The 25930-nt window shown below is 52.6% G+C and overlaps 1 protein-coding gene and 1 pseudogene across 4 annotated transcripts in view; one reads left to right on the forward strand and one right to left on the reverse strand.

Moving 5' to 3' along the window:
• LOC102065444 (class I histocompatibility antigen, F10 alpha chain-like) overlaps positions 1 to 25930 on the forward strand; it is a 469176-nt gene that overhangs the window by 60018 nt on the left and 383228 nt on the right. For 2 of the 4 annotated variants that reach the window (XM_074529919.1, XM_074529918.1), the window contains exon 2: positions 23188 to 23295. The exons of the other annotated variants lie outside the window; for them this stretch is intronic. In XM_074529919.1, the coding sequence (XP_074386020.1) occupies positions 23188 to 23295 (108 nt within the window). The remainder of the gene's footprint in view (positions 1 to 23187; positions 23296 to 25930) is intronic. 4 annotated transcript variants of the gene reach the window in all.
• LOC141725728 (uncharacterized) lies at positions 10787 to 21917 on the reverse strand (annotated as a pseudogene).

The raw sequence follows: 25930 nt of genomic DNA on the forward strand, positions 1-25930 counted from the left end.
ACAGTGGGTGGGCAGCCAGCCCCACTCCACTCAGGGGGGAATTGTCTGCTGTGGGGTTTCATGTCATGGGCAGAACTCTCATAGGGGTGGTCCCGGACACCCCTGTGCTGCCCTGCAGTTCCATGAGTCGCGTCTCTCTCTGCTCCCCATCCCTCCCTCGTGCTGCGGAAGGAGGGCCCCACGCAGGTCCCGCTCCGACCCACACTGGATCTACAAGTACTGCCAGGACCTGTGTCCACCGCCATGTCCTCTGCCCATAGGGCAGCAGACAGCACTGCTGGGCTGCCAACGGGCACGGGCTCTGCTGGGGCTGGAGTGGGCCCGGCAGTGGCTGGTTCGGCCCCGCCGCCCCGGCCTCCCACAGACACTGGGGCTGTGGTGCAGGAAGACGCTCTGGTGTTCACTTTTAGCGCAAATGGTGACCCGGCCGGCGTGGACCCTCCTTGATGGCCTTGTGGACACTCTCCCCGTGTCAGGTGACTGTACGTCTGAGGGAACACAGGCGGTTCTGGTGAGAAGTCAAAGCTAAGGTTGAGGAAATCATTGATTGTGCCTTCGCGCAGCATCTGCTGGATTGCCGAGATGGCTCCTCTGGCTCTGCTGATGCTGCAGGGGACGCGGTGCTGCGTGGTGTTGAGCTGACTCCCACTCAGGATTTGCCTCTGTCCATGTGGGGTCCAAAGGATGGGACTTGGCAGGTGGTGCCACCTTACTGGGGGGTTGCCAGGTTTTCCCTGTGCTTAGGGGTGTTACTCATATCAGCCTTTATCGTGGATAGCTATGATGGAACTTTGTGATAAGGTTGACAGTATGGTCTGGGATCTGTTGAAGTCATGCAGTTGCTTCGAATGCTTGCTACTGATTTGCTGACACCTTATGACATCCACAGTTTTGCTTCTATTCTGCCTGTAGAATTCAACATTTTTGAGTCTAAATGGACTCAGTTGGCAGCCAGGGCAGTGGAGCAGAATGCTATACTAGGTCTGCAGGATCCCAGGCGTGTGATTTGCACTGATGTGCTGTTGGGCACAGGATATTATGCTGGTCCTTACGGGCAAGTTGGCTTCAATCCCCTTGTGCTTGACCAGTGCTAGACAATAGGCATGGCAGTGTACGAAAGGCATTTTGTGCTGTTCTTGTGAGCCAGCGAAGGCTTCCTGAAGATAAGGAAAGCTTTCCTCCTCGTATCTCTCTCAAGAAAGACACCAAGGCTATCCCCATGGCAACAGGATGGAAAAGAGAAAGTAAAAAGATACGGACTTTAGCTGGCTCACAGAATGATGTGGCTCCTTGTTCACCTACTGAGAACATTGTTTCTTTCTTATGACAAATGGGCAGTGGATGTGTCTGCTAAGAAAATGAAAATATCTTTAATTTATTTAAAGATATTTTAATAATATAAAATAAATATTAATAAAATATATTCATAGAATAATATAATTATACATAAATTAATTTAATTAAATATATAAAATAATATAATTAATATATTAATAAAATATTAATAAATATTATAAAATATTACAATATTTTAAGAATATAGTTTTTATAGTTATAAAAACTATAAAGCCAACATATTGTTATAATAAATTGCTCTTATACACCCTTCTGATGGAGTCAGTACTTGGCGCTGTGTCTCGTTCTATGGCAACATCTGGTGCCACCCACCATGATTGCAACTGGACTGTAAAAAAGGGAAGCGAAAAAAGAGAGAAAAAAATTTGAAGAGTACCCTAAAAATCAGGGAAGGCAGCAAGGACACTATGGAGGTCTGGACCTAATTCAGATGTCTGATTCAAGGTGAGTGATTTGGAAAATAATGGGAAATAATTTATCAAACGAGGAAAAGACTGTTTTGTCTACGTGGAAAACTTTACTGAAAAGAAAAAATGTTCAAGCTTCTAATTATGCTCTTCATAGCTTACTGATATGGTGCAAATCACACGACTTTAAAGCTGATGCCGACACTGCCTTCAGTGTCAGGGCATGGAAAAAGTTTGGGAAGAGACTATGGGAAGTGATATCTAAGGGAGATAAGACGGATGTCAATTTGGCTACTACCTGGAGACTGCTGTATAAGGCATTGAAGGAATTGAAAGCAGAACAAGACAGAGTGGAGGAATTGGAGGAACAGGAATTAGAGCAAGAAACTGAAGTAGATGACCAGGAGGAAGATGAGGCTGAGCCCGTCTGTTCCAGATTGCAAGGAAAGACGTATTCTATTACCATCTGGATGGCCGTTGTCTTTTGTCAAGTGGGCAGTTTGCCTTATCTCTCTCATTGAGTGACCACATTCACACCTCCCTTGGGAGGGGACATCTGCTGATAACAGGCTATTGAATGTCACTGCATGACTGATAAGAACTAAAACATCTCATTGTGAGATGCTCCGCCCAGAGGGAGGAGCCAAGCATTCCTACCCAGATATAATCCAGAGGTTCTGAAACACCAACACAGCTTCTCCACTGGATTCCCCAGAGGAACAGCAGCTGCCTCTTCTTCCACTGGATCTTCAGAGGAAGATTAAACCCTTTTCTGCAGGACCCCCTGCTGCAACAGAACCACCCCTGACACTCCAGGAGGGCTGCAGCCACATTTCCAATTGGACTGCAAACAACACCCTGACCAACAGGGTGTCAGGTTGAGTTCTGACTCTGTCAGTGTTGCTCTGGTGTACTGCATTGTTTATTTTATCCTTTTATTTTTCTTCCCTAATAAAGATCTGTTATTTCTTGCTCTCATATTTTTTGCCTGACAGCCTCTTAATTTAAAATTTATAGCAATTCGGAGGGGTGGGGAGGGTTTACATTCTCCATTTCAGGAGAGGCTCCTGCCTTCCTTAGCAGGCACTTGTCTTTCCAAACCAAGACAGTTGTCTTTTCCCTTTTGGAATACCAGCAAGATCATGTCACAAATGCCACAGAAAGTATTACATGGAAAGAAACCAAAGTTCCTCTTCCATTACACACACCCATGTCAACAGCCACTATTATATAACCCATACAAATTAGGTACCTGTAGGCAAAATGGGGAAAATTATTGCATTGCAAGAAACTTAGGAAAAATGGTAAGAGATTTGGAATTGAATGTCGAAAAGGAGAGAGACGGATTTGTTTTACATTTAATCTTACAGTTCAGGATTCGGTAAAAAAACAACTAGTAAACAAAAAGGTAAAACCAGCACAGCAATCTAACTCTGTATTGACCCCAAATTATCTGTTGAGTCTTATTACAAGACTCCAAGCAGTTATAGAAATGATAGCAAATAAAGCCGCCCAGGCCTTAGAGTTAATATCAAGTCAGCTAAGCCAAACAAAAACTGTAGTGTATCAGAATAGGTTGGCTTTAGACTATTTATTGGCTAAAGAAGGGGCTGTTTGTGGAAAGTTTAATATATCAGATTGTTGAAAATTGATGACCACAGAAAAGTCATTCTAGAAAAAGCAAAAGAAATCAAAGAAAAAATTTATGCATATAATAACCCAGATACCAGTCCAAAAATTAGTAAACAATGTTAAAACCTAGCTGGTGGGGTAATGTAGAAAGAAGAAATTAGGATTTTTCATTTTGTGTGTTACAACTGTTTTGATATTTCTTCCTTGCGTAATCCCGTTTTATTTTGCGAGCATAGTCCAGAAGATGCAAGTAGACAAGAAATATTGATCAAACCAAATGATTTACAAAGAATTAGAGTGGGGATTGTGAAAAATGCGTATTTTATGATTGGCTTTTTGCAAATATTAAAATGAATATTATATGTGTTGTGTTAGAAAGTAATGCTGTTTTAATTCTCATAAGTAGTGTGTTAAATATAGCTTTAGGTTATAAAAAATGTTAAAATATAAACAATGCTATGTAGGATACTTTTTTTAAAGAAAGGACTTGCAGCGAGATAGCAGCCAGGGGACACCTAAATCTTTCAGAGAAAAAAAATTTATTGCCCTCTTATCAGAAGAAACGAACTTCTTCCCACCTCGAAAGCGCTGTTAAGATTCAGAGGAAGAAGCTAACAATGACCAGACAGAATCCTGTTTTTGAATGGAATTTATGTATCATGTATGAAGTGTATGAATATACAACAGGCTGTTTTTAAAGGTTAATCCTTTGTTAATGTGTGTCCTTTTTCAGACAGAAAAAGGATACCGGAAACACACTGCCCAGAGAAAGGTACCCAGACATATGTAACTCTTTGGTTATATTGTCTCATATTGTCCTAATTCAAATTGTCCAAATTATCATTACTCCAATTGTGTTTCTGTTGCGGTGTGTTTTAAACTTTCAGGTCCCTTCCCCAGGTGTACCAATACCCTCTTCCCCTCCCCCTCTCATCCCTTGCTGAGTGAGTCCTGTCAATCAGGCTTAACATTCCAACAAGGCATCATGTGGTTGGTCAAGTTCAAAGGATGACCCTCAGGCCTGGGGTCATTGGCCTGTCTAGCTGTCATTCTCCCCTGAGACCCCGCCCCTCCCACCTGGTTGGTGGCTCACCTGTCCCCTCCCCTCCCCCTGCCCCAGGAGCTTAAAAGGTGAATCAGGCCATGCGGCCGGGATTCTGTTGGAGCTGTTCCCAAGATTCAGACCTCTGTAACCATGGAATAAACCTCTTGATATAAAACCCTCCAGCAGAATCCTCTCCTTTTTCTCTTCACCATTGCCTGAAGATTTCCTCCTTAAGTAAACAGAGTTCCTAACAAGCCTGTACTTCTTTAGTGCCCGGCTGCAACCACCAGGAAGCTAAAGGTGTCTATGGGGTGATACACCACAGTTGCCGCCTTTGGCCTAGCAGCAAGGGTCAGACTGGCCCAGGTACAATCTAACTGGTAATATTGAGATTCATATTCCAATATGTTACTATTTTTATAACCATTTTATTACTATTATACTTTTGAAAAATTTTTTTAAACCCTGAGTGATTGGCGCTTTTCACAGCAGTTCTCAGCCGCAGTCCCAATGCAGCAGGACACGTTTTCACAGTGGCCGGGGCCCGCCGGTTCCCGCACGGCGTTACACAAAGGAGCAGCTGCGCTGCTGCTCTTCCCACTTTGCCTCTCATATTCCAACTGTTTTAGCAGGTCCATAATTGCTGACCAAGGCTTTATAACACCCATGGCTGTGTCGTTACCATTAGAAGCTGCTGCAAATAAATATTGTCCAGCTCCCTGCCAAAAGGGCAAATCTAAAACAGCCGCTTCTGATCCAGCTGATGGCTTTCACACCATGTGAACAAAGCTTGTAGGGCTCATTCATCATAATCAATCCCTCTCCTTTTAAAGAAGAAAATCAGTACCTTCATTACAGAGTTTTCTGGTGCTGACATCCAAGCTCCCATGGTCTCCTAGGTGACTCCACTCCACAAAAAACAGGGCTAGATACCTCATAGCACTTTCTGCTGTCTATTTAGCAAAGTTCTGGTTTCTCACCATGTCGCAGACATCTTTTTGTGAAAATCCTTTTCTTTAGGATTTTCCCTTCTGAGAAGCTGAGGCCTCAGAGAAAAAATATAAACCATAGTTATCTGCTGCTGTGGAATGCATCAGGTAGATTTTTGATTGGGCCATCTTGAATGTTTACAATTAATGGCCAACCACAGACCAGATAGCTTGGATTCTCTGTCCGAGCCACAGATCTTTGTTATTCTTTCTTTTCTATTCTTAGCTTAGCCTTCTGAGGAAACCTTTCCTTCTATTCTCTTTAGTATACTTAAATTGTAATATATATATTATAAAATAATAAATCAAGCCTTCTGAACATGGAGTCAACATTCTCGTCTCTTCCCTCATCCAAGAACCCTTGTGACCACGGTCACATCACCATGCTGGCTGTCCCGTCAACTCCCAGTTTTACGCTGTATTTATTCCGGTTCCCACACTGATTCCCAGCACTTACACTGCTTGTAACCTGGTTCTACACTGATTCCCAGCTCTTACACTACTTGTAACCCGGTTCTACACTGATTCCCAGCTTTACACTGTAATATTCCTGGTTCTAAACACCATACTGGCTTTTCGCCATCTGTCTCCTTTGCTCTGTGCCAGGTTATGGATGAGTCCTGATCACTTTGGAGGTCACCAGATGTCAGGTCATGTGTGGGGGGAGAGGGCACAGGTGATGGAGACCACTCACCCCAGTTTCATATGGCAACAGAGGCAGTTTATTTCCCAAGCCCCCCTTGTACAGCGCATTTGAAAGACCCGGTCTGGATGCTCTCAGTGGTTTGAACTCCATGCCCCTTCAGGACCTGGCCACTGAGATGGCTGCAGCCTTGGGAGATATTTAATTGGACAAGACCCTTTTCAATCACGGTCACACATGTGTGCAGGGGCACGCACACAGACAGAAACACTCAGTGCAAGCAAGGTACCTGTGAAAAATTCCCCTCAGAGGTCACTGAAATTCTCACTTGGGATGCTCGTGCATCTCCCACTGGGTGAAGGACAGGTGCTGTTGTGCCAGATTTCTTCAGCCCAACTGGCTCCCAGCACTGTGGGTGAGAGTGGGCTGTCCCCAGATAGCTGTTAAACCGGGGTGCAGCCGTAGGGCACAGCTGCTCTACGGCACGGGTGGACTGCATTGGGGATAGGACTGCACTGAGGGCAGGGACAAGGAACAGGGAAAGGTCTTCTGTATGTTTTGGAAAGGGGTTCATTCCCTGGATGGCCAGGGACAGAAAGACACCCATGGCCTGGGTGATGCTGGCCTGATGCCAGGCACCCACCAAAGCCACTCTGTCCCTGCCCCCCGCAGGTGCACAGGGGAGAGAAAATTTAACCAAGAGTTCCTGGGTCAGGATAAGATGAGAAGAGATCCCTCACTAAACACCAAAATGGGCATCACAGACACAGCCTGGGCACAGGGAGGGAATTTATTATCAACCAAATCAAATCAGGACAAGGAGAGAGGAAATAAATCTCTCCGACACCTCCACCCCACCCAACAAGAGTCACCCAGAATGGTCGTAACCAGAGCTCTGCCAACCAGGGGTCACTGGGGATCATCCAGTGTGGATCTTCCCATGGGAGATTGTTGTATTGCACTAAAGATGGAGCTGGAGCAGTGCACAAAGCTCTTCCAGCACTTGGGCACTCACAGGACTTCCCTTACCAGTGCCTCCGTTGGTGTTGGGTCAAGTGAGAGCTCCTGGAGGAGCTCCTCCCACACTCAGGATACTCATAGGGCCTCTCCCAGGTGTGGATGCACAGGTGGAGTTGCAGTTTACACCGTTCCTGCAAGTGAGGCTGGGGAAGGGCCTCTCCTCTGTGTGAATCTGCTCATGTAAAGGAGATGGAAGTTCGTTCGAAACCTCTTCCCACATTAAGGACACTCATAGGGCCTCTCCCTGCTGTGGATCTTTTGGTGATTGATGAGGTTGGAGCTCTGCCCAAAGCCCTTCCCACATTCCCCACACTCTTAGGGCCATTCTCTCTGTGTGGATCACCTGGTGGTGGATCAAGTCGCAGCTCCAAAGCTCCCTCTGAAGCCCTTCCCACATTCCAAGCACTTGTGGAGGTTCTCCCCATCCTGAGGCTTCTCCACCAGCTGCGGGCTCTGTCTGGATCTCCCTCTGGCCGCCTTCCCAGCACATGGAGAGTCTTTGCTCCTCACAGCTCCTGGGGTTTGGTTTGCAGCCTCTCTTTCTGTGGGATCTCCAGGGCTTTTCCTTGTAGTAAACCCCTCAGGTTTACCCAGGGCCCCTTGGAGAATAGAATGCTGACACAGTGGCAAGGAAGTTTCCTGTCTCCAGGGACATCCGCCTTGTACCTTATCCCTATAGCCATGTAAGGCAATATCTTGTTAACCCTACTATTGGTCACTTATGGTCATCTTTGCCATTGGTCAGGATTGGATCCGGGCCAAGGGTATAAAAGTAGCATACTGTACCCCTACTAACTCGGAAGAGGAAGAGCTGAGACCCTTCACGGACCCCCTACAATAAAGCCATACTTGTGGAACAGCCAGCGTCTTCTGCTTCTCCTCTTTCTGCCATCTGCTGGAGACTTAGGCCAAGGGAAAAGCTACCTAGCAAGCAAAGCTGAAATCACAAGAGCTGCCTAATCACTAAGAGCTGAATATCTCCCTGCTTGCTAGGGGCTAACCCGCGGCCTTGGTCTGAGAGCGAGCTGGCTTCTGGCACCCAGTCCCCTTGGGGACTGAGCTCTGGAGCTGTAACAGCTTGCATAGGATAAGATCAAGCAAGGCTCATTTATTTCCTCGCCCTTTGTGGGAAGGGACCACAGGGAGAATGGGGCAGAGATGCCTTGGGAGGACACTTCTGTCTAATTGTCAATCAGCTGTGGTCCACTCCCCATTTCTAGAAGGTTCTCTGTTCCTCATTTCCCCATTGGATTGTAAGACCACCCTTTCCCCCCACTCCCATTGGTGTACCCCTCGTCACCCCACCTCGACTTCTCCTCTGATCCCTCTTCCTATTGGTTGTCTGTATCCTGGCCCCACCCACCTTCTTCCTGTTATAAATCCTGGCCCCACCCTTGTTCTGGGCTCCCCTTTGGCTGTGGTTGTGTCCCTGCTCCTCTCCTCGCCTGGACCCTTCGATTCTCCTATAATAAACCAGCTGGACCCTCAGCAGTGTCTAGAGCCCTCCTTCTTCAACTGGTCGAGCACAAGATTATCCATCAGGGCCTGAGTGCAACGTGGGCTGGGGGAGCTGCTCCCTCGAACCTTGAGGAGTCTGCTCTGACCGCACCTGCCCAGGAGCTCCCTCGCAGGAAGAAGATATCCCGCACCCATTAGATTCCCGTGCTGTGCCCTGGAGCCACCCAAAACGGCCTCTTCCATGAGGTTCTGCCATGGGGATTTGTCATCCCTGGTCCCTGTCTGCAGCTCAGTGCCTGGGATAAGGAAAGAAAAGGAGAGGAAGGAATGAAGAAGGAAGGACAGAATGAGGAAAGAGGGTGGACAAGGAGAGGCTGGGATTTGCCTCCATGCCAGAGGGAAAGGGAAGGAGACCCACCCAATGCATCCCCAGCAGGACAGCTTCATCAGCGGGGTTGTCCTTCAGCCAGGGGTGATGCTAGGCTGGGAGATGGAACAGAGGAGTGGGGGGAAAGGAGCAGTGACTTCCTCCTCACCTGCCTCAGTGTCCCATGCAATCTTCCTTTTCCTTGCAGCCTCCTCCTCCTTTTCCATCTGGACAAAGTTTGGGATTGACAAATCCTGGCTTGGGGGAAACCTTGGTCCTTCTGATCAAGTCCAGCTCCAGAAGTCACCGCCTCATTCACTGTTGGTGGGCCCAGACCCTGCTCATCTCCAGCCCCCCCCACCCCTCCAGGCTGCTGGGATCCCCCAGCTCCGGGATTGCTCCTCCCTGCTCTCCCACTCCCAATGAGCCCCAAAACTGCTGTCACCCCCCTGCCCCTTCTGGTACCAGGCAATCACCATGTGGGTCCTCCAAGACCCCCCCAAGGGGCATTTGCGGCTCAGCTGATGGGTTCTGTGAGATCCAAACATCCCCTCCCTTGCAAAAACCCCTCCTGGACATTCTCTGAGGGATGTGGGATGAGATGCCCCTCCCTGCTCACCTGCAGGATGTGGAGGGTGGACCGATGCCACCGGGACCAGGGAAAGCTGCGGACTCAGTGGGTGGATGAGGGAACCGTGTGGTTCTCCTGCTGTTCCTCCTCTTCCTGGTACTGTTCCTGTTCTTCCTTTCCCTCCTCCTTTCCTCCTCCTCATCCTCTCTCTCTGCTCTTCCTCTTGCTCCCCCTCCCTGCCCACCCCAGACTCCCCCTTCCCCTCCACCTCTCTCCCACAGTCACAGCACCACCAGCTTTTGGGTGGAGGGAACCCCCCATGAGCCCCCCAGGGATGGGCAGGGGGCTTGAGGACCCACCCAGTGGGGATCCATCCCTCCCCAGAGTTCCAGGGAATCACTTCAGGGATCAAGTGGGGAACACAAAGGGATCCCCCTGGAACTGCCCTTTTTCTGTTCCATCCCCACCTTTTCCTCCCCTCTCCCATCATTCCCCCAAACTAAAGATCCCTCGCAACTCAGTTTTGGGGTCCCATGCCTCTCCCACTCTCTTTGAATCCTCTTTTCCCCTGTTCTTCTTCCCCTTTGCCATTGTCCCTCCAGCCCCATCCCTCACCCTCGTGCTTGGTTTTGGGGGATCCAGGCCCCTCTTGGCTCTGTCTGGGGGGTCACATTCCCCCTTTCCCTGAAATCTGGCAGCTCTTGGGTGCTTTTTCCTGAGAGGAATCTCTGAGTTTTGGGATTTTTGGGGCACAGTTTTGGAGGGGGGACAGCTCCCTCTGGCTTTCCCCTCCCTGCTGTGGCCCCTCAGCTGCCCCTGACACCCTGGGGGTGCTGGGATTTCCCTCCTGGGACAAGAATGTTCATCCCCTTCCAGGAGCCCAATGCCTGGCTGGGGCTCCAGGTCAGGGGGTCCTTGATCAGCTGCCCCAGAACCTCCCCCTGGGTCACCCAGCAGAGCTGGAGCTGCTCAGCCTGGGGTCCCCAAAGGCCTCAGCAAGACCCAGGTCCCTCCCAGGAACCCTCAACTCCCTCAAACCCAACATCTCCCACATCCCCTGTAAGGTTCCCCAATGGCACCAGCCATGGCCATGTCCCCACATGTCGCTGGCCATGTCCCACCATGTCCTCACCCATGGCTGTCTCCTCACCATGTTTCCATCCCTGTCATTGTCCCCCACATCTCCCTCTGTGCCCCTGTGCCCCCACGTACCCATCCCCCTCCATGTCCATGTGTCCCCTTGTCACTCTCCATGTCTGTGTCCCACCATGTCTGTGTCCACCATGACCACACCCACGTCTTAGTTCAATGTCTTTATTTTCACCCCTGTGTTGGATATTTTAAAGGGATGAAGAGATATTAAAAGAAAATCAAGCTTAAAAGAAAAAGATTTCCATGTCCGTGACTGTGAGAGTCTGTCCGAAATATCCTTCATTTTTGCCTCACAATTGCCATGAAGAAAGACCACCAAAAAGTTAAAACTGTGGAGCCAGTGGGGAGGGGAAGTCATGCAACTGTCAGTTTGTTTCCACGGGTGTTATTTGCATAACACTCCACGCTGAACACGAAGGAGGCATTCTGCCCCTTCTGAACAATGGACCCTGCCTACCTCCTGGCCTGCCTGGCTTGAGCTCTGGGTGGTCTCCCACAGAAGACCCCTCTCATCCACCCTCAGCCATTGTGACAGACAAGCAGAAATGCAAGCCTCTCCATCAAAGAACCAAGACAAGAAATCCCCGTGCAAGAAAACCCCCCTTGCACCTTCTTCCAGAGACTGGGACTGAACCCCCCCCAGCTCAGGGGAGGTGTGCACAAAGGGGGGAAAAGCTGCTCAGAATAAACGCACCTGCAAGCTTTGGGCCATGAAAACAATGGTTTTTGCCTGTTGCTTAGCTAGGACTCTGTGTACCCCCCTTTTCTGTTCTTTCCCCCTCCCTGGAGACCTTTGTTTTGGCTCCCCTTCCCCCCAATGAAAAATGGTATAAATGGAGCCCTGGTTAGCCGCGCTTTTCAAGATCCGGACGTGACCCAGTGAACTTTGATGGCTGGACCCCGAAGGACAAAAGCAGCATCATGTCTCGGTAGCTATAACCCATCTTCCCTCTTTTCCTTCCTCTTTCCTTATCTTCTCCCTTTTTTCCCCAGTTCCCCTCACCAACGCATTTCAGTTGTGGTTATTTCAATAAAACTGCATTTTGTTCATTTGTTACTGCAAATCCCCTGTGCCTTGTTGGTTATTTTTGTACCTCAAAATCACCGCATTACCCGTCCGCTGGGACGGATCATGACAGTGCCGGCTGAGGTTCCACCTGCTTGGGTGGGAGAGAAGAACCTTTTTTGGTGGAGTTTCTACCCTACTGTCTCCAAAATTTTGGTCTTTTCCTCACTTTTTCATCATCTGCCTGTAGAAGACGCCCTTAGGCAACAGGAAATTAAAATAATGGAATCCCTGAAGTTAGAAAAGACCTCCAAAACCATCCAGAACTCCTTGATGCCACCAGAAGATAGGACTGAACACAAAAGACGTTCTGGGGTTGAAAGTCAAGAAATCTGCTCTCCCCAAGGAATTCCCATTGTTGGTCTACCTCCTGATGGATGTTCTGCTCTCTGCATTCGTCCAAGTGCCCAGAGGGAGCCAGGAAGATGTGGAGCCCCCCAGCCAGGTGTCATCCCAACACAGATCACCAGGGCACTGCCTAACAGAGGTCACTGGGGATCATCCAATGTTGATCTTCCCATGGGGGATGGAGCTGGAGCAGCACACAAAGCTCTTCCCACACTCAGGGCACTCACAGGGCTTCCCTCAGTGACGCCTCCATTGGTGTTGAGTCAAGGTTGAGCTCAGGGAGAAGCTCTTCCCACACTCCCCACACTCTCAGGGCCTCTCCCTGGAGTGGATGCGCTGGTGGGAGATGAGGGCGAATTTGCGGTTGAAGCCCTTCCCGCAGTCAGGGCAGCGGAACGGCCTCTCGTCTGTGTGAATCCGCTCATGTCTGAGGAGAGTGGAGCTGATCTGAAACCTCTTCCCACACTCAGGACACTCGTAGGGCTTCTCCCCGGTGTGGCTGCGCTGGTGTTTTCTCAGGTCTGAGCTCCACCCATAGCTCTTCCCACATTCCAAGCAGGTGTAGGGCCGTTCCCCAGTGTGGATCCTCTGGTGCTGGATCAGGTGGGATCTCTGGTTGAAGCTCTTCCCACATTCCCCACATTCATAGGGCTTTTCCCCAGTGTGGATCATCTGGTGCCGGATCAGGTCAGAGCTGTCTCTGAAGCTCTTCCAACAATCCCCACATTTGTAGGGTCGTACCCCAGTGTGGATCACCTGGTGCTGAATTAGGCCAGAGCTCTGTCTGAAGCTCCTCCCACACTCCCCACACTGGTAGGGCCGCTCCCCAGTGTGGATCCTTTGGTGCTGGATCAGGGTGGAGCTGCAGCTGAAACCTTTCCCACATTGAAGCACTTGTGGGGCTTCTCCCTGCCATGGGGCTTCTCCACCAGCTCTGAGCTCGGGCTGGATCTCCGGCCGCCTTCCTGGCTCAGGGGGGCTCTTTCCTCCTCACCCCTCCCTGGGCTGGGTTTGCAGCCCCTCCTTGTGCAGGATCTCCAGGGCTTTTCCTCGTCCTCCATCATGCCAAGCCTTGGGAATAAAAAATCCTGGTTTGGGTTAAAAAAAAAAAAAAAGAAAAAGAATAAGAGGGTGCCTTGTACTGGGAGTTCCTCCTTGCCCAACTTCATCTCAGGAACTAATTGGACATCTTGTGTCTGTAAGAACCTCCAAAACACCGAGATTCAGCACAAAAATTCTCCCAACACCAAGACACAGATCAAAAACTCCCCAAACATCATGATTTAGCAAAAACCTCCTCCAAAAGATAAAGATTCAGCCCCTGCAAAAAACCAATGCACCAACATTTAGCCCAAGAAAGCTCAGAAAAACCAAGAGTCACCCCAGTGAAATTCGTGGATCCTCATTCCTGGATATCTGCTGCATATGAGGGGGCAATGCTCCTGGGGCTTGGGGTAGAGCCTGCAGATACAGGGAGAGATGGAACCTTGCGATGCTTCCTGTTTCTGCTCCTTCTCCTGTGTCTCCACTCTTCCTCACACTCCTCTTCCTCCTGCTATTCCCCCTTCTCCTGCACAATCCCACCTTTTCCTCCCACATGCAGCTTTGACCATTTTGTTCCTCAACCCTGCTTCTCCTTCCCTTCTCCTTCTGCCCCAGGCCCAGCTCCCACTGCCGGCTCCCTCTTCCCCCCAAACCCACAGCATCCCACGGCAGGGGCAGGGATGGAGCTGGGGCAGGTCGGGCTGGGGCAGCGCTGGGCTCTCGGCCGCTCCCGCCCGCACTCGGTCCCCACTGCAGCCGCTCCCACCAGGACAGCGCAGGGGGGCCCGGCCTTGGCGCTGCCCCACTCCCACCTCCCCAAATTCCCCTCAAGGGGGGCACACAGATGGGGAACGCTGGGAGCTGCAGGTCTGCCCGGCAACTGCTGAGTCATCATCAGCGTGTGCTCTGATTGGCTGAGCGCTGCCTGGGGGTGGAGCTGCAGCAAGGGGGGACACCCTGCTCCAGGGGGGATGCCCCACAAATGGGGGACCCCCATGAAAGGAAGAAGAGGAAAGTGTCTTTACAAACAGATGCTGTGAATCTGCTCAGAGATAGAGCCAGGAACTTGTACATAAGGAAGTGACAGGAGAAGCCACCAGTTTCAGAAAATGTTATCAATTAATGACAGACTGCTGCTTAGCCAAGGTCCTGCTAAATTCATGAACTTCGAGAAGAAGAACAAAGACTTCACAGAGCCATAAATATCGTTTGCTATACGAAAGTGGGGAGCATATTAGGAAGGGGAAGCAGTAGGTGGGTTGGGATGTCTGTAGCTCTCAAGTACTTCAGCCAATACGGGAAGAGAAAGGGAGATGTAGACAGGAAACTTAGGATGATCAGGAGGCTGTGTCCTCCAACAACTGGAGAGACCCCATAGGAAATGTCCCATGGCTTCTCCCTTTTTTTTTTTTTTTTTGAATGAAATTATTTTTACAGGAGTCCTCTGTCTTCTTTCTGAACAGAAACCTCTGGTGATGTCCATTTTTCCACACACCTTGGAACTCGTCCGGAATTCCTTGCACCATCCGGGGCGGTGGGCAGTGAGTGCAGCTGAAGGTGCCTCACCCAGTTTGGGTGATCGGCTCCCTTGGGGGACAGCAGCACGTGGGATTGATTGGGTACCTGAGTGAGCAGGAGACAGACGAGTGACACATCAGGGCGGGCTCTGAAGAGTGAGCAGGGAGAGAGCACTGAAAATCTCATCAGTGAGTGCACTGGGATCTTTGGGGAGTGAACATGGCAGGGCACCCATGCAGGGTAGAAAAGGGAAAGCCGGGAAGGGGGTCCTGTGCCAAAGGCATGATGATCCCAAACTATCTCTGAAGGGTCCCTTCTGAGAAGTTGAGGGAGTTTGCACATTTCCCCAGAGGTAATTAAGGACTTGGACACCCACGGGGGCAATAAGGGAAGTGCAGAAGGAATTTAAACAACAGGGGATGGATGGTGTTGGTGTGCTGGGAAGAGACTGGGTGAAGAGGAGCGTGCAGCAATATGGTTAAGGCAAAAAGCAGCAGGAGGAATCTATGTGGTAAGAAAAAGAAAAGAGGAGGAAGAGAAAAATAATGAGGATTGGGATGTTTTTCAGCAGGGTCTTATCCACAACCTTTGTCAGCTGATCATTTGTATCCCTGGTTTCCAGGAGAGGAAAACAAGGAGGTCAGGGTTTCAGGCGGTTTCTCTCTGTGGGGGCAGCGGCAGCACCGGGCGCAGAGCTGCGGCACCGGGAGCACGGGCTGGGGGCCTGTGGGGAGCTGCGGGGCCGGGCCGGGGCTGTGGGGCAGCCGGGGCTCAGCGCCGGGCGCTGCCTGACCCCACCAGCCCCGGGCAGGGCCGGCAGCGGCCCCCGGCCCCCAGGAGGCTGCGGGACGCCCCGGCCGCTGCCCGGCCCCGTGCAGCTGCCGGCCCTGCCCGCCGGGGGGCGCCTTTGGACACTGCGGCAGGACAGGGAGCGGCTCTGGGCTACGGGCTGGGGAGGGCACCCTGAGCACAGGGAGGAGGAGCAAGGAACACCTGGGAAATGTGGAATGTACATTTTAGCATGGAGATTATCTTTTAAGGATTTTGTTTGGGTCACTGAAAATACAAATGATTTTGCAGAAAGCTCAGCAGCTGTCAGAGGATGAGAACCCACAGGCGCTGAGGGGGCTGCAGGAGGGGCACAAGAAGGCCCTGCAGCACTTGGGCACAAAGGCACAGCAGGTGAGTGCAAGAAGGGAGCAGCAAAAGGCCAAGCTGAAGGCAAAGGCCAGGGCACAGTTCCTACAGCCCCTGAGGGATCAACCCCAGGGCCCAAGGGGGCCCCAGCACCCAGGGCACGGCTCGGCCACAAGCACCTGGCAGAGGCATTGCCCTCCTCGGCAGGGGAGAGCCCACCCAAACAGCCCCTGGCAAGGAACCAGGGCTCCAGCTGCAGGGCACAAGGACACTGCAAGCACAGACAGCAGCACCCTCAGCACCAGCAAGTCCACCCCTTGATGGACATGGATTGCCAGGGCTGTCACAGCTCCCACCACACCAGGGACCCTCCACACTGAGAACATTCAGGGTGGGTCTGCACTGAGAGGAAGCCTCCCCTGATGGACACAAGGGCCCCTCAATGCACTTTGAATGTTAGACCCAAGGGGGAAAAAATGCTAGAAAGAAATATGTTTGATTAGTGAGGAGATAAGTGGGAAAGAGCAGTGGTTTTATTCAAGCACTGTTAACAGATGTGGGAGATGGGTTTGAAATGGATGAATTTTTATTTGCTCCTAATTGCCATCATGATTGACTGGGAAGGGATTGGATTCCTAAACCTGGAGTGCAAATTAATTTTATAAAAGGTGATACAGAGGTCAGTTCTGTTGTAGCTCTGTGTCTCATGTCTGTCTGGGCCTGCACTGCCACAGCTGCTGGGGAACACCACGGAACAATTCCACTCTGGGGTTCACTGACACCCACACTCTGGGCTGGCTGGAATAAGATTACATCATGAGAATGTTGTTTCTAATTAATGCTACTTCGATATTGTCAGTTAGGTTTGGGCCAGGGGTGTGAGAATCAATTTTTATTCTTAGCAGAAAAAGTAGAAAAAGTCTTTATTGCTTTGGATTCTTTTTGTCATGTGTTTGTGTGGCTCTTGGAGATTGCAAAATTTTGGTCTGGGTTTTCTGGTGTTTAGCTTCAGGCTGCATTTTGCAAAACTAGAAGAGCTTTAAAGGTGGCCCTTTAACTCATAAACAGTTAATAGAATACTCTTCAAAAAAAACCCTAAAAATTAAAAATACCCCAAACCCTGGCTTGTGGGGGGTGGGGGGCATGTGTGAGTACACCCTGGAAGAGAAGCTCCATTCCAGGCAGCCGGCAGAGGAGCTTTAGAAATGCAAATGAACACTGCTGGGCAAAGTGTGGACAATGCACCTGGGTCTCTTGCCTGGGGCAGGAATTGGGCTGATTCCCTCTGCCCCTCACCCCAAGCTCTGCCTGCTGGCACTGATGGAATTTGCACAGCTCAAGGCAGAGCCCAGGGGGAGGATATCTGACCCTGCAACACAAACGGGTGAAGCGGCAAAGGGAAACAGCAAATGGAGAATGTTGGGAAAACTTCACTAAAATAAGTGGGGGGAATCATCCCTCTGCCCACTCCAGCATGTGCTGTGACTGTCTATATGTTATACAGGGTGTATTAGAGCACTGAGATGTTCTTGCTATCACAAGTTCAGGCAAATCAGTTTGGAATCAAAGTATTTGATGATTCAATTAGAGAAAAGTGGTCAATTGATGCAGTCTTGGCTGAAGGGAGCACCGAAAAATGGGGAAAAGATGAAAGGCCAGCAGAACAAATCCTACAACACCACAGACCAGGCCCTGGGAACCCGAACCAATTCATATCAGGAGCCACAGAACCCATTTCTCATTTCAATGGCATCATTAGATTACAAACTGTCCTAGGAATAACCAACCAGACAGCTCCAGCTCCTGACCTTCCTGCTGACCAACCCACTGAAATGAGGAACACAACACTTAACCATGGGATGGGATCAAACCATCTGTTAGCAGAAAAAGGAGGAGTTTCTGGAAAATTCAATGACTCAAACTGCTGTTGGCAAATAGATGACAAAGGAAAAGTGGTGAAATGTTGGGAATTTAGCTGCTAAGGACTGGAAAAGTACAAAACCGTGGCTAATTCCAAGTCCAGCACCTGCAAGATAACAGTGTCCTTGGGCCTAGCTGTGGTATAATAACAAACAGTGAAAGAGACATGAGAAAAGAGAGTGTAACCCCTAAGGAATGAGGAAGAGTTCATGGTATAGTTTAACCAATAGATTGCTTAGCTTACAGAATATTCATAAGCTTATTATTTGCTGTATAAGTGTCTGATGCTCTCTTCAATAAACGGAATTTGCTTATCATTCATATTGGGTGTCTGAGTCTCCCCTCACCGACAAATGGCTCATCCCCGACAAAGGCCTTCATTTCTGCGACAGTGAAACAGATAACAAAGGAAACAAGAAAACAGCTCATGCACCAATCCAAACATGAAAAGGATGAAATGTGTCCTAGTTTGAGAGGAAGTAAGTTTTCTGAGATACGCTGTAGTCACCAATAAGTGCTCAGATTTTAATATTAGCAACTAGTGTAGCCACTAGAGACATTAGATACGCCTCTGAGAACGCAGGGATGAAGAGCAAAGAACTATTGGGGGAAGATCTCTTGAATTCCAGCGAGGGAAGTGAAGAGGCCCCAGCACAGAAGGGTGGGAGAAGCACCAGGAGGCATCGGGCAACCCCCCCACCCAGAGACAGAGACAGAGCAGAGCCTGTGCCGCTGTGAAATTTGATATCAAGCGCTGGCAGCACAGCCCGGCCTGTGGAGAAGGCGGGAGGGGGCAGCCAGAAGGTGTCCGGCCACTTGTGGGAGCTTTTAACCCTTTCTCAGACAATGAAAACTTTGCAGAACATGAACCTTTCCTAGAAGAGAGATAGAGATGAAACAGAAGAAAAAAATGTGCAAGTGTGACAGTGAAGAATCTTAAGTGAGATGTTAAAGTAGCTTAGCCAGACTCTTCTGGTTACAGCCATGGACAGAACCATGTTTCCTGTGACACAGAAACTGCATCCAGAGGGAGGCAATGGCTCAGAGCCAAGAAAGTTCAGTGTTAGTACCCCTCAGCACCAAGGAGGGAAATTTGAAGAAGACAAGTGTCCCAAAGGTGAGACTGTGCTCTGTTGGGAACAGGACAAAACATCCTTAAAAAGACAACCCTAGGAGCAGCTCTAGTCCATGGTCAGTAGTGAGAGCAGAGACACAAAGGGAAGAGGTCACAACAGCAGATTTACCCCTGGTGGTGCCACGAGGGACACAGAAACACACAAAGTTTCAATGGTGTTTCCAGAAGAAGCCTATAGCACAAGAAAGACTCCTCTTGATGAATTGAGAATTGATTATCTAAAGACTAGTGATAGACTGAGAGTTGAAATTTGAGAGGTAGATGTATTGGAATTTAGTAGAGAGAGGAGGAAATGTTTTTAGAAAGTTTTTATTTTCCCTGTGTATATCTTCTTATTTAGAGTTGTAGTTTAGTTAATAAAGTTTTCTTTTCTTTATTTCTAAGCAAAAGCCTGCTTTGCTTATTCCTGGTCACATCTCACAGCAGACACCCGAGAGAAAATATCTTCATAGGAGCACTAGCATTGTGCCAGTCTCTAACCATAACAGAATGGGACACGGTTTTGTGGCTCCCTGGCAGACCATGGGTTAAACAAATGCTGTTTCTCCTCTCATGTGCTACAGCAACTCTCATCTTTGTACCATGCTCCACACCTTGAGGGTGCAGCTCATTCAGCAGGTGAGTGAGGGGATGCAGGTGGCAGCCAGGCATCCTGATCCAGAAATGGCTACAGAAGGACAGGGAATGAGGGCACTGAGAATAATCCCAAAACCAAAGAGGATCCAGGAAGAAAAATCAGAGTCAATGAGTGAATCTGCCTGCAGATAGGGTCAGGGACTTGTAGATAAGGAACTAATGGGAGAAGCCATCAGCTTTAGAAAATGTTAGAAATTGACACAGAAAGCTCCTCAAAGTCCTGCTGAATTCCTGAACTTCCAGAAGAACAAAGACTTAACAGAGCAGTGAATATCGGCTGTTCTACAAAAGTGGGGATGCACATTAACGAGGACACCGGATCGGGAGATCTCAACCTTCCAAGCACCTCAGCCAGTGGGCAAAGGGAGATGAGGCCGGGAAAATGAGGAGACAAAGGAGGCTGCGAACTACAACAGTGGCAGAGACCGCACAGCAAATGCCCCACGGCCTCTCCCTCTGCCCAGCAATAAAGTCACTTTTACAGGACTCCTCTGTCTCCTCTGCGCACAGAAACCTCCGGCCACGGCAATTTCCCCGCACAGCCCCGGGCACGGGGCAGCCCCCTCTGTCCCAGCCACAGCAACCGGGCCGAGCCAGCGCTGCTCCGGCAGCGGCTCCTGCCGAGGCAGCGGCCGCAAGGAGACCGCGGGCAGGGGATGCCCGAGAGAGGCCCCGAGCCCCTGGAAGCCCCTGCAGAGCCATGGAAGGGGCTCCTGGCGGCACCTGTGAGCCCGGGGGGATCCCCGCTGGAGCAGCCCGTTCCCGAGGGATGTGTCCCGTGGGAGGGACCCCAGGCTGGAGCAGGACGAGGATTCCTGTCCCTGAGGGGAGGCTGTGACAGGACCGGGCTGTGACCCCCATCCCCTGCGCCTCTGGGTGGGGAGAAGGGAGGGAATGCGGGACAGAGTTAAGCCCGGGAAGGAGAGAGAAGTGGGGGGGGGATATTTTCGTAGGAATTATTTCAGTTCTCATTCTCTTGCCCTGCCATGTTTGAGAATAAATTCAATTAATTTCCCCAAGTCAAGTGTGAGAGGAATGATGGATTTTGTCCTTACAAACAGGCTGTGGGGCTGCTGGTAGATAAACCAGCACTGAGAGATAAAAGAAAACATGGAAAAGATTCCACTGATTGATGAATGGGAAATGATATTTGCTTTTACAAACAAACTTTAGGTTTGCTGATAAATGAAACTGAACACCGAAAGATGAAAGAAACAATGATGGAAAACCCTAAATTCCATAAGAATTAAAAATTAAAAGGAAGGATTATACATCAGAAGGAAATCTTCAGTATCAGGCGTTATCGGGAAATCTGAACCTCTCAAGTACCTCAGCCAATGGGGAAAGAGAGAACGGAAATGCGGCCGGGAAACTGGGATTAAAAGGGAGGCTGCATCCTCCAAAACTTGGAGAGACCCCAGGTGAATGCCCCATGGCCTCTCCCCTTTATTCGAATAAAGTAAAAGGACTCCTCTGTCTCCTTTTTGGACATAAACCTCTGAGGTTTGTGGATTAATTTTCCTGACAAGTGCGTTCTGCCCGTCACCAGTGATTGAACTGTCCCACCCTCACCCAGACCCTCGAGCCTTTCCTTACGTGCTCTGTTCCCTGCCCAGGTGGAGGAGGGAAGTGACAGAGAAGTTTTGGCCTCTCTCCAGCATCCCCTGCTCCGGCCTGGGCTCCTGCCGGGGCTGCAGGCGGGTCCCGGCTCCGTCCCGCACTCACCCCAGCTCCCAGCGCCCTCAGGTCCCGGTCACGCCGAGCTCCCGGCGGTTCGGGGCAGCAGCAGCGGCTCCTTGGCCTCTTGCCCGGGTCGGGGCCAGCGCCGGGGCCGCTCCGAGGCCGCGGCTGCCGGGAAATGCCGGAGTGCGGAGAAAGGGAGGCGGGGCCGTGCCGTGTGCAGAGCCTGAGCCGTGTGCAGAGCCCGCCCCTCGTTGCGATTGGCTGGTTCTGTCGTCACTCCTCGAGCTCGCGCGGTGATTGGTGGGAGCGGGGCCAAGCACGGCCCCTGGTGCAGCCCTGAGGGCGGCCTTGACTCGGCAGAGCCGCCATTACCGGAGCCTGGTGAGGCGGCGGCGGAGCTCGGAGGCAGCCCCAGGGCAGCCTCCGGGCACGGGGCAGGGCCCTCTGTCCCAGCCAAAGGAACCGGGCTGAGCCAGCGCTGCTCCGGCAGCGGCTTCTGCCGAGGCAGCGGCCGTAAGGAGACCGCGGGCAGCCGCTCCAACAGCGCCCTCACGCCAGCGGCAACACGGGCCGGACACGGCACAACGAACCCGCCCGAGCCCCCTGCCGCCCCCGAGGCCCGCAGCCAGCCCCGAGCCCCCGCACAACCCAGCGCGGCTCCCACCTGCGCTGCGGCCGCCTCCGAGCTCCGCCGCCGCCTCACCTGTGGTGTCCCGGTCACTCCCAGTATGTTCCAACTCACAGTAGGGCCCCAGTTGCCCCCAACACGGTCCCAGTGGCTCCCAGTCATGCCCTGTATGGTTTCTTTCACTCTCAGTCCCTCTCAGTAAGAGCCCGGTGTGGCCCCAGTCACTTCCAGTGTGAGCCCAGTCACACCTTACACGATGCCATTTACCCCTGCTGTCGTCCCAGTTGCTCCCAGTATAAGTCCAGTCACCTCCAGTATGACCCCAGTTACTCCCAGACACTCCCAGTACTATGCCAGTCACTCCAAGTGTGACCCCATCAGTCCCAATATAATCCCAGTATGACCCCAGCATGGGCCACCTGCTCCCAGTATGATCCCAGTTGCTCCCTGCATTATTCCAGTTTCTCCTCTTCACCCCTACTACAGATCGGATCAGTGCCAGTATGACTCGAGTCAATCCCAGGATGATGCAAACCACTCCCAGTCTCTCCCAGTATAACTCAATTGTTCCCTGTGTGTTCCCAGTTACGCCCAGTAGCCATCAGTGTGGTCCCAGTACATCCCAGTATGATCCCTGGTACCCCAGCTCTGCTCCCAGTGAGTTCTTTTCCCAATCTGTCCCAGTCCATCCCAGTCCATCTCAGTCCCTCCCCAGCAGCTGCTGCCGTTTCCCAGATTCTGACTTCCCTGCCCCCATTCCCGGGCACTGGGACTCCCCTGCACCCCCTTATCCTGCACCAACACCTCCCTGCACCCCCTTATCCTGCACCAACACCCCCTGCACCTTCTTACCCTGCACCAACACCCCCCTGCACCCCCTTTCCCGGGTATCCTCCTCTCCCAGCCCCTGGATCCCCCGTTTTCGTGACCCCGGGGACCCCCGGGCCCCCATTCTCGGCCAGCCCGGGGCACCTCAGCCCCAGCCTCCCTTTGCTGGGAAACCCGGCCTGGACACGGGGCTCTGCGGCCGCTCTGGGATTTGTGATCCCCCAAAGGAAAGGGAGACAACAGCAGAGAGAGAGAGAAGGAGATTGGGAATCAGGGCTCGGGTCCCAGCGCCCAGCCCTGCTCCGCCGGGGGTGGGACCCGCACCCGCAGGAAAAATTGGCTCCGCTGGTCGCGGTGCTTGCCCGGCTTTGGGCCGAGCCCAGCGGGGTCCGGGCAGAGTTTGAGCGCAGGGCCGGGAGTTCAGCACAGCCCGGTCCGGGGGTTCCGCAGGGCGCGGCCCTGGAGGGTCCCAGGCGGATCCCGAGGGATCCAGAGGGGGGGCCAGGAGGGGATCCAGATGAATTCCCTGGAATTCCCCTTTTCCCCTCCCCCTTTTCCCCTCCCCCCGCGCTCCTCGGGCACTTTCGCTTTCGCGTCTCTCCAGCAGCGCCACAGCCGCGATCGGGGACGGCTGCGATGGCTCCAGCGCTGGGGCTGGGGGTGCTCTGGGGGCTCCTGGGGCTCCTGGGGAACCCGGGGGGCGCGACCAAAGGTGAGTGGGACCCCCCGAAACCGGGACCCCCCTGAACCGCAATTCCCGGGCACCGGGACCTTACGGAACTTCCATTTCTGGGCACAGGGAACCCCCTAAACCTGCATTGTCGGGCAGGGGAACTCCCCTGAACCCCCATTTTGGGTCCTGTGATCCCCCTCATTCACCTTCCCCAGCACCGGGACCCCCCTGCACCCCCTCATCTGGCACCAAGACCCCCTGAACCCCCATTTCTAGTCAGCAGGACCCCCCTGAACCGCAATTCCCAGGCACCGGGAACCTCCTAATCCTCCATTCGTGGGTACCAGGACGCCCCGGAACCCCCATTTTCCGTCCTGTGACCCCCAGCAATCCCCTTTTCCTGAACCGGGACGCCCCTGTACACCCTGATCTGGCACCGAGACCCCCTTGAACCCCCATTTCTGGGCTGGAAAACCCCTCTGAACCCCCATTCCTGAGAACGCGGACCCCCTTGAGCGCCCATTTCCGGCCACCTCGACCCCCCTGTACCCCCTCATCTGGCACCAGGCCCCCCTGAACCCCCATTTTCGGTCACCGGCGCTCCTGGAACCCCAATTTTCGGGCACCGGGACCCCCTGGAACCCCGAATTCCGGGAAGGAAACTCCCCCTGAACCCGCATTTCCCGGCGCAGGAACCCCCTGAATCCCAATGTTTGGGAACTGGGACCCCCCCCGGGCCCCCCCAGTTCTCCGAGGCGCTTCCTGGAAGGGGTTCAGGGGTCCCAAAGGGTCCCAGGGGGTCTCAGCGAGGATCCAGTGGGATCCAGATGAATTCCCTGGAATTCCCCTTTTCCCCGTCTCGCTTTCGCGCCTCCCAGGCTGCGTCCCCGGGATCCGCCCGCCTCTCCCCGCCCCAGATCCCATTTCCCGTGACCCAGGGACCCTCTGGAGCCCCATTCCTGCTTTTCCCAGCTCCCAGTCCCCACTGCCCTCAACAGCGGGGACCCCTGGACCCCCTTTGGTGGGCACAGGGACCCCCTGGATCCCCCATCCCGCCTCTCCCAGTCCCTTCCTTGAACCTTGGACCCTTCCCGGCTCTCCCGGTTTTCTTTCCCGACCCTTGGACGCCCCCAGACCCCCCAATCTCTGCGTCCCCCCAGTTCTCCACCCCCTGCGCGTCCTGCGGGGGGTCCGGGCAGGTCCCGGGGGTTTCAGGGGAATTCCCAGGGTTTGCTCTGTCCCCTCCCCCTCCCCGCGCTGCCCCGGTCACTTTCGCGTCTCCCAAGCTGCGGCTCCGGGATCCGCCTGGGCCCCGGTACCGGGACCCCCCTGACCCGCAATTCCCGGGCACGGGGACCCCTGAACTTCCATTTGCGGGCGAACCCCCCTTCCAGGGCACAGAGACCCCCTTGAACGCTCATTTCGGGGCATCGGGATCCCCCTGTGCCCCTTCCCCAGCCCCGATATCCCCTGCACCCCCTTATCTGGAGCCTGGAACCCCCTGAACCCTGAATCCCGGGCATGGAAACTGCCATGAACCCAAATTTCTGGGCACCGGGACCCCCCCCAGCCCCAATTTCTGGGCACTGGAACTCTCCTGAATCTCGATTTTCAGGCATCCTGGAAGGGAACCCCCCTGAACCCCATTTCCTGGGCATCCCCTTATTGGCACCGGGCCCCCTGAACCCCTATTCCTATGAACAGAGACCCCCTTCCCATCCAGGCCATGATCTGGCACCAGGACCCCCTGAACCCCGATTCGCAGGAAGGGGCTCCCTCTTAACCCCATTTCCCCGGCGCTGGCACTCCCAGTACCGCAGTTTTCGGGCACCGAGACCCCCTAAACCTCCATTCCCGGACAGAGAAACCCTACATAGCCCCTTTTTGGGTCCTGTGACACCCCTCAATCCCCTTCCCCAGCATCGAGACCCCCCTGTACCCCCTTATCTGGCACCGGGTCCACCCTGAGCCTCCATTCCTGAGCACCCGGACCCCCTTGAGCGCCCATTTCCAGCCACCCCGACCCCCCTGTGCCCTCCTCGGCAGCACCGGGACCCCCCTGAACCCCCATTTCTGGTCACCGGCGCCCCTGGAAACGCCAGTTTCAAGCACCTAAACACCCTGAAATCCCGAATTCCGGGAATGAAATTCCCCCTGAACCTGCATTCCGCGGCATGGAAATCCCCTGAACCCCCATTTTTGGGCACTAGAACCCCTCTGAACCCCCATTATTTAGCACTGGGAAACCCCTGCCCCCCCTAATCCGGGACTGGGATCCCCCCGCACCCCCATCAGTGCTCTGGGACCCCCTGCACCCCCATTCCCGGCGATCCCGCCCTTCCCAGACCCCAGTCCCGCCCTTTTCCTCGGCTTTTGGATCCCCAGATCTCCCAAATTTCTGTTTCCCTCCAATTCTCCATTCCTGGCGCTTCCTGGAAGGGGTTCCAGGGGTCCCAGAGGGGCCTCCGGGGTCCCAGGGGGTCTCAGCGAGGATACAGGAGGATCCAGATGTATTCCCTAGAATTTCCCTGGAATCTCCCCTTGGGAGACTTTTCTGTCTCCCAGACTGTGTCCCCAGGATCCGCCCACCTCTCCCAGCCCCACACCCCCCTTCCCGTGGCCCAGAGACCCCCTGAACCCCCATTCCTGCCTTTCCCAGCTCCCAGACCCCACT

This window comes from Zonotrichia albicollis, chromosome 31 (assembly GCF_047830755.1).
Source record: "Zonotrichia albicollis isolate bZonAlb1 chromosome 31, bZonAlb1.hap1, whole genome shotgun sequence".
NCBI classification, from domain to species: domain Eukaryota; kingdom Metazoa; phylum Chordata; class Aves; order Passeriformes; family Passerellidae; genus Zonotrichia; species Zonotrichia albicollis.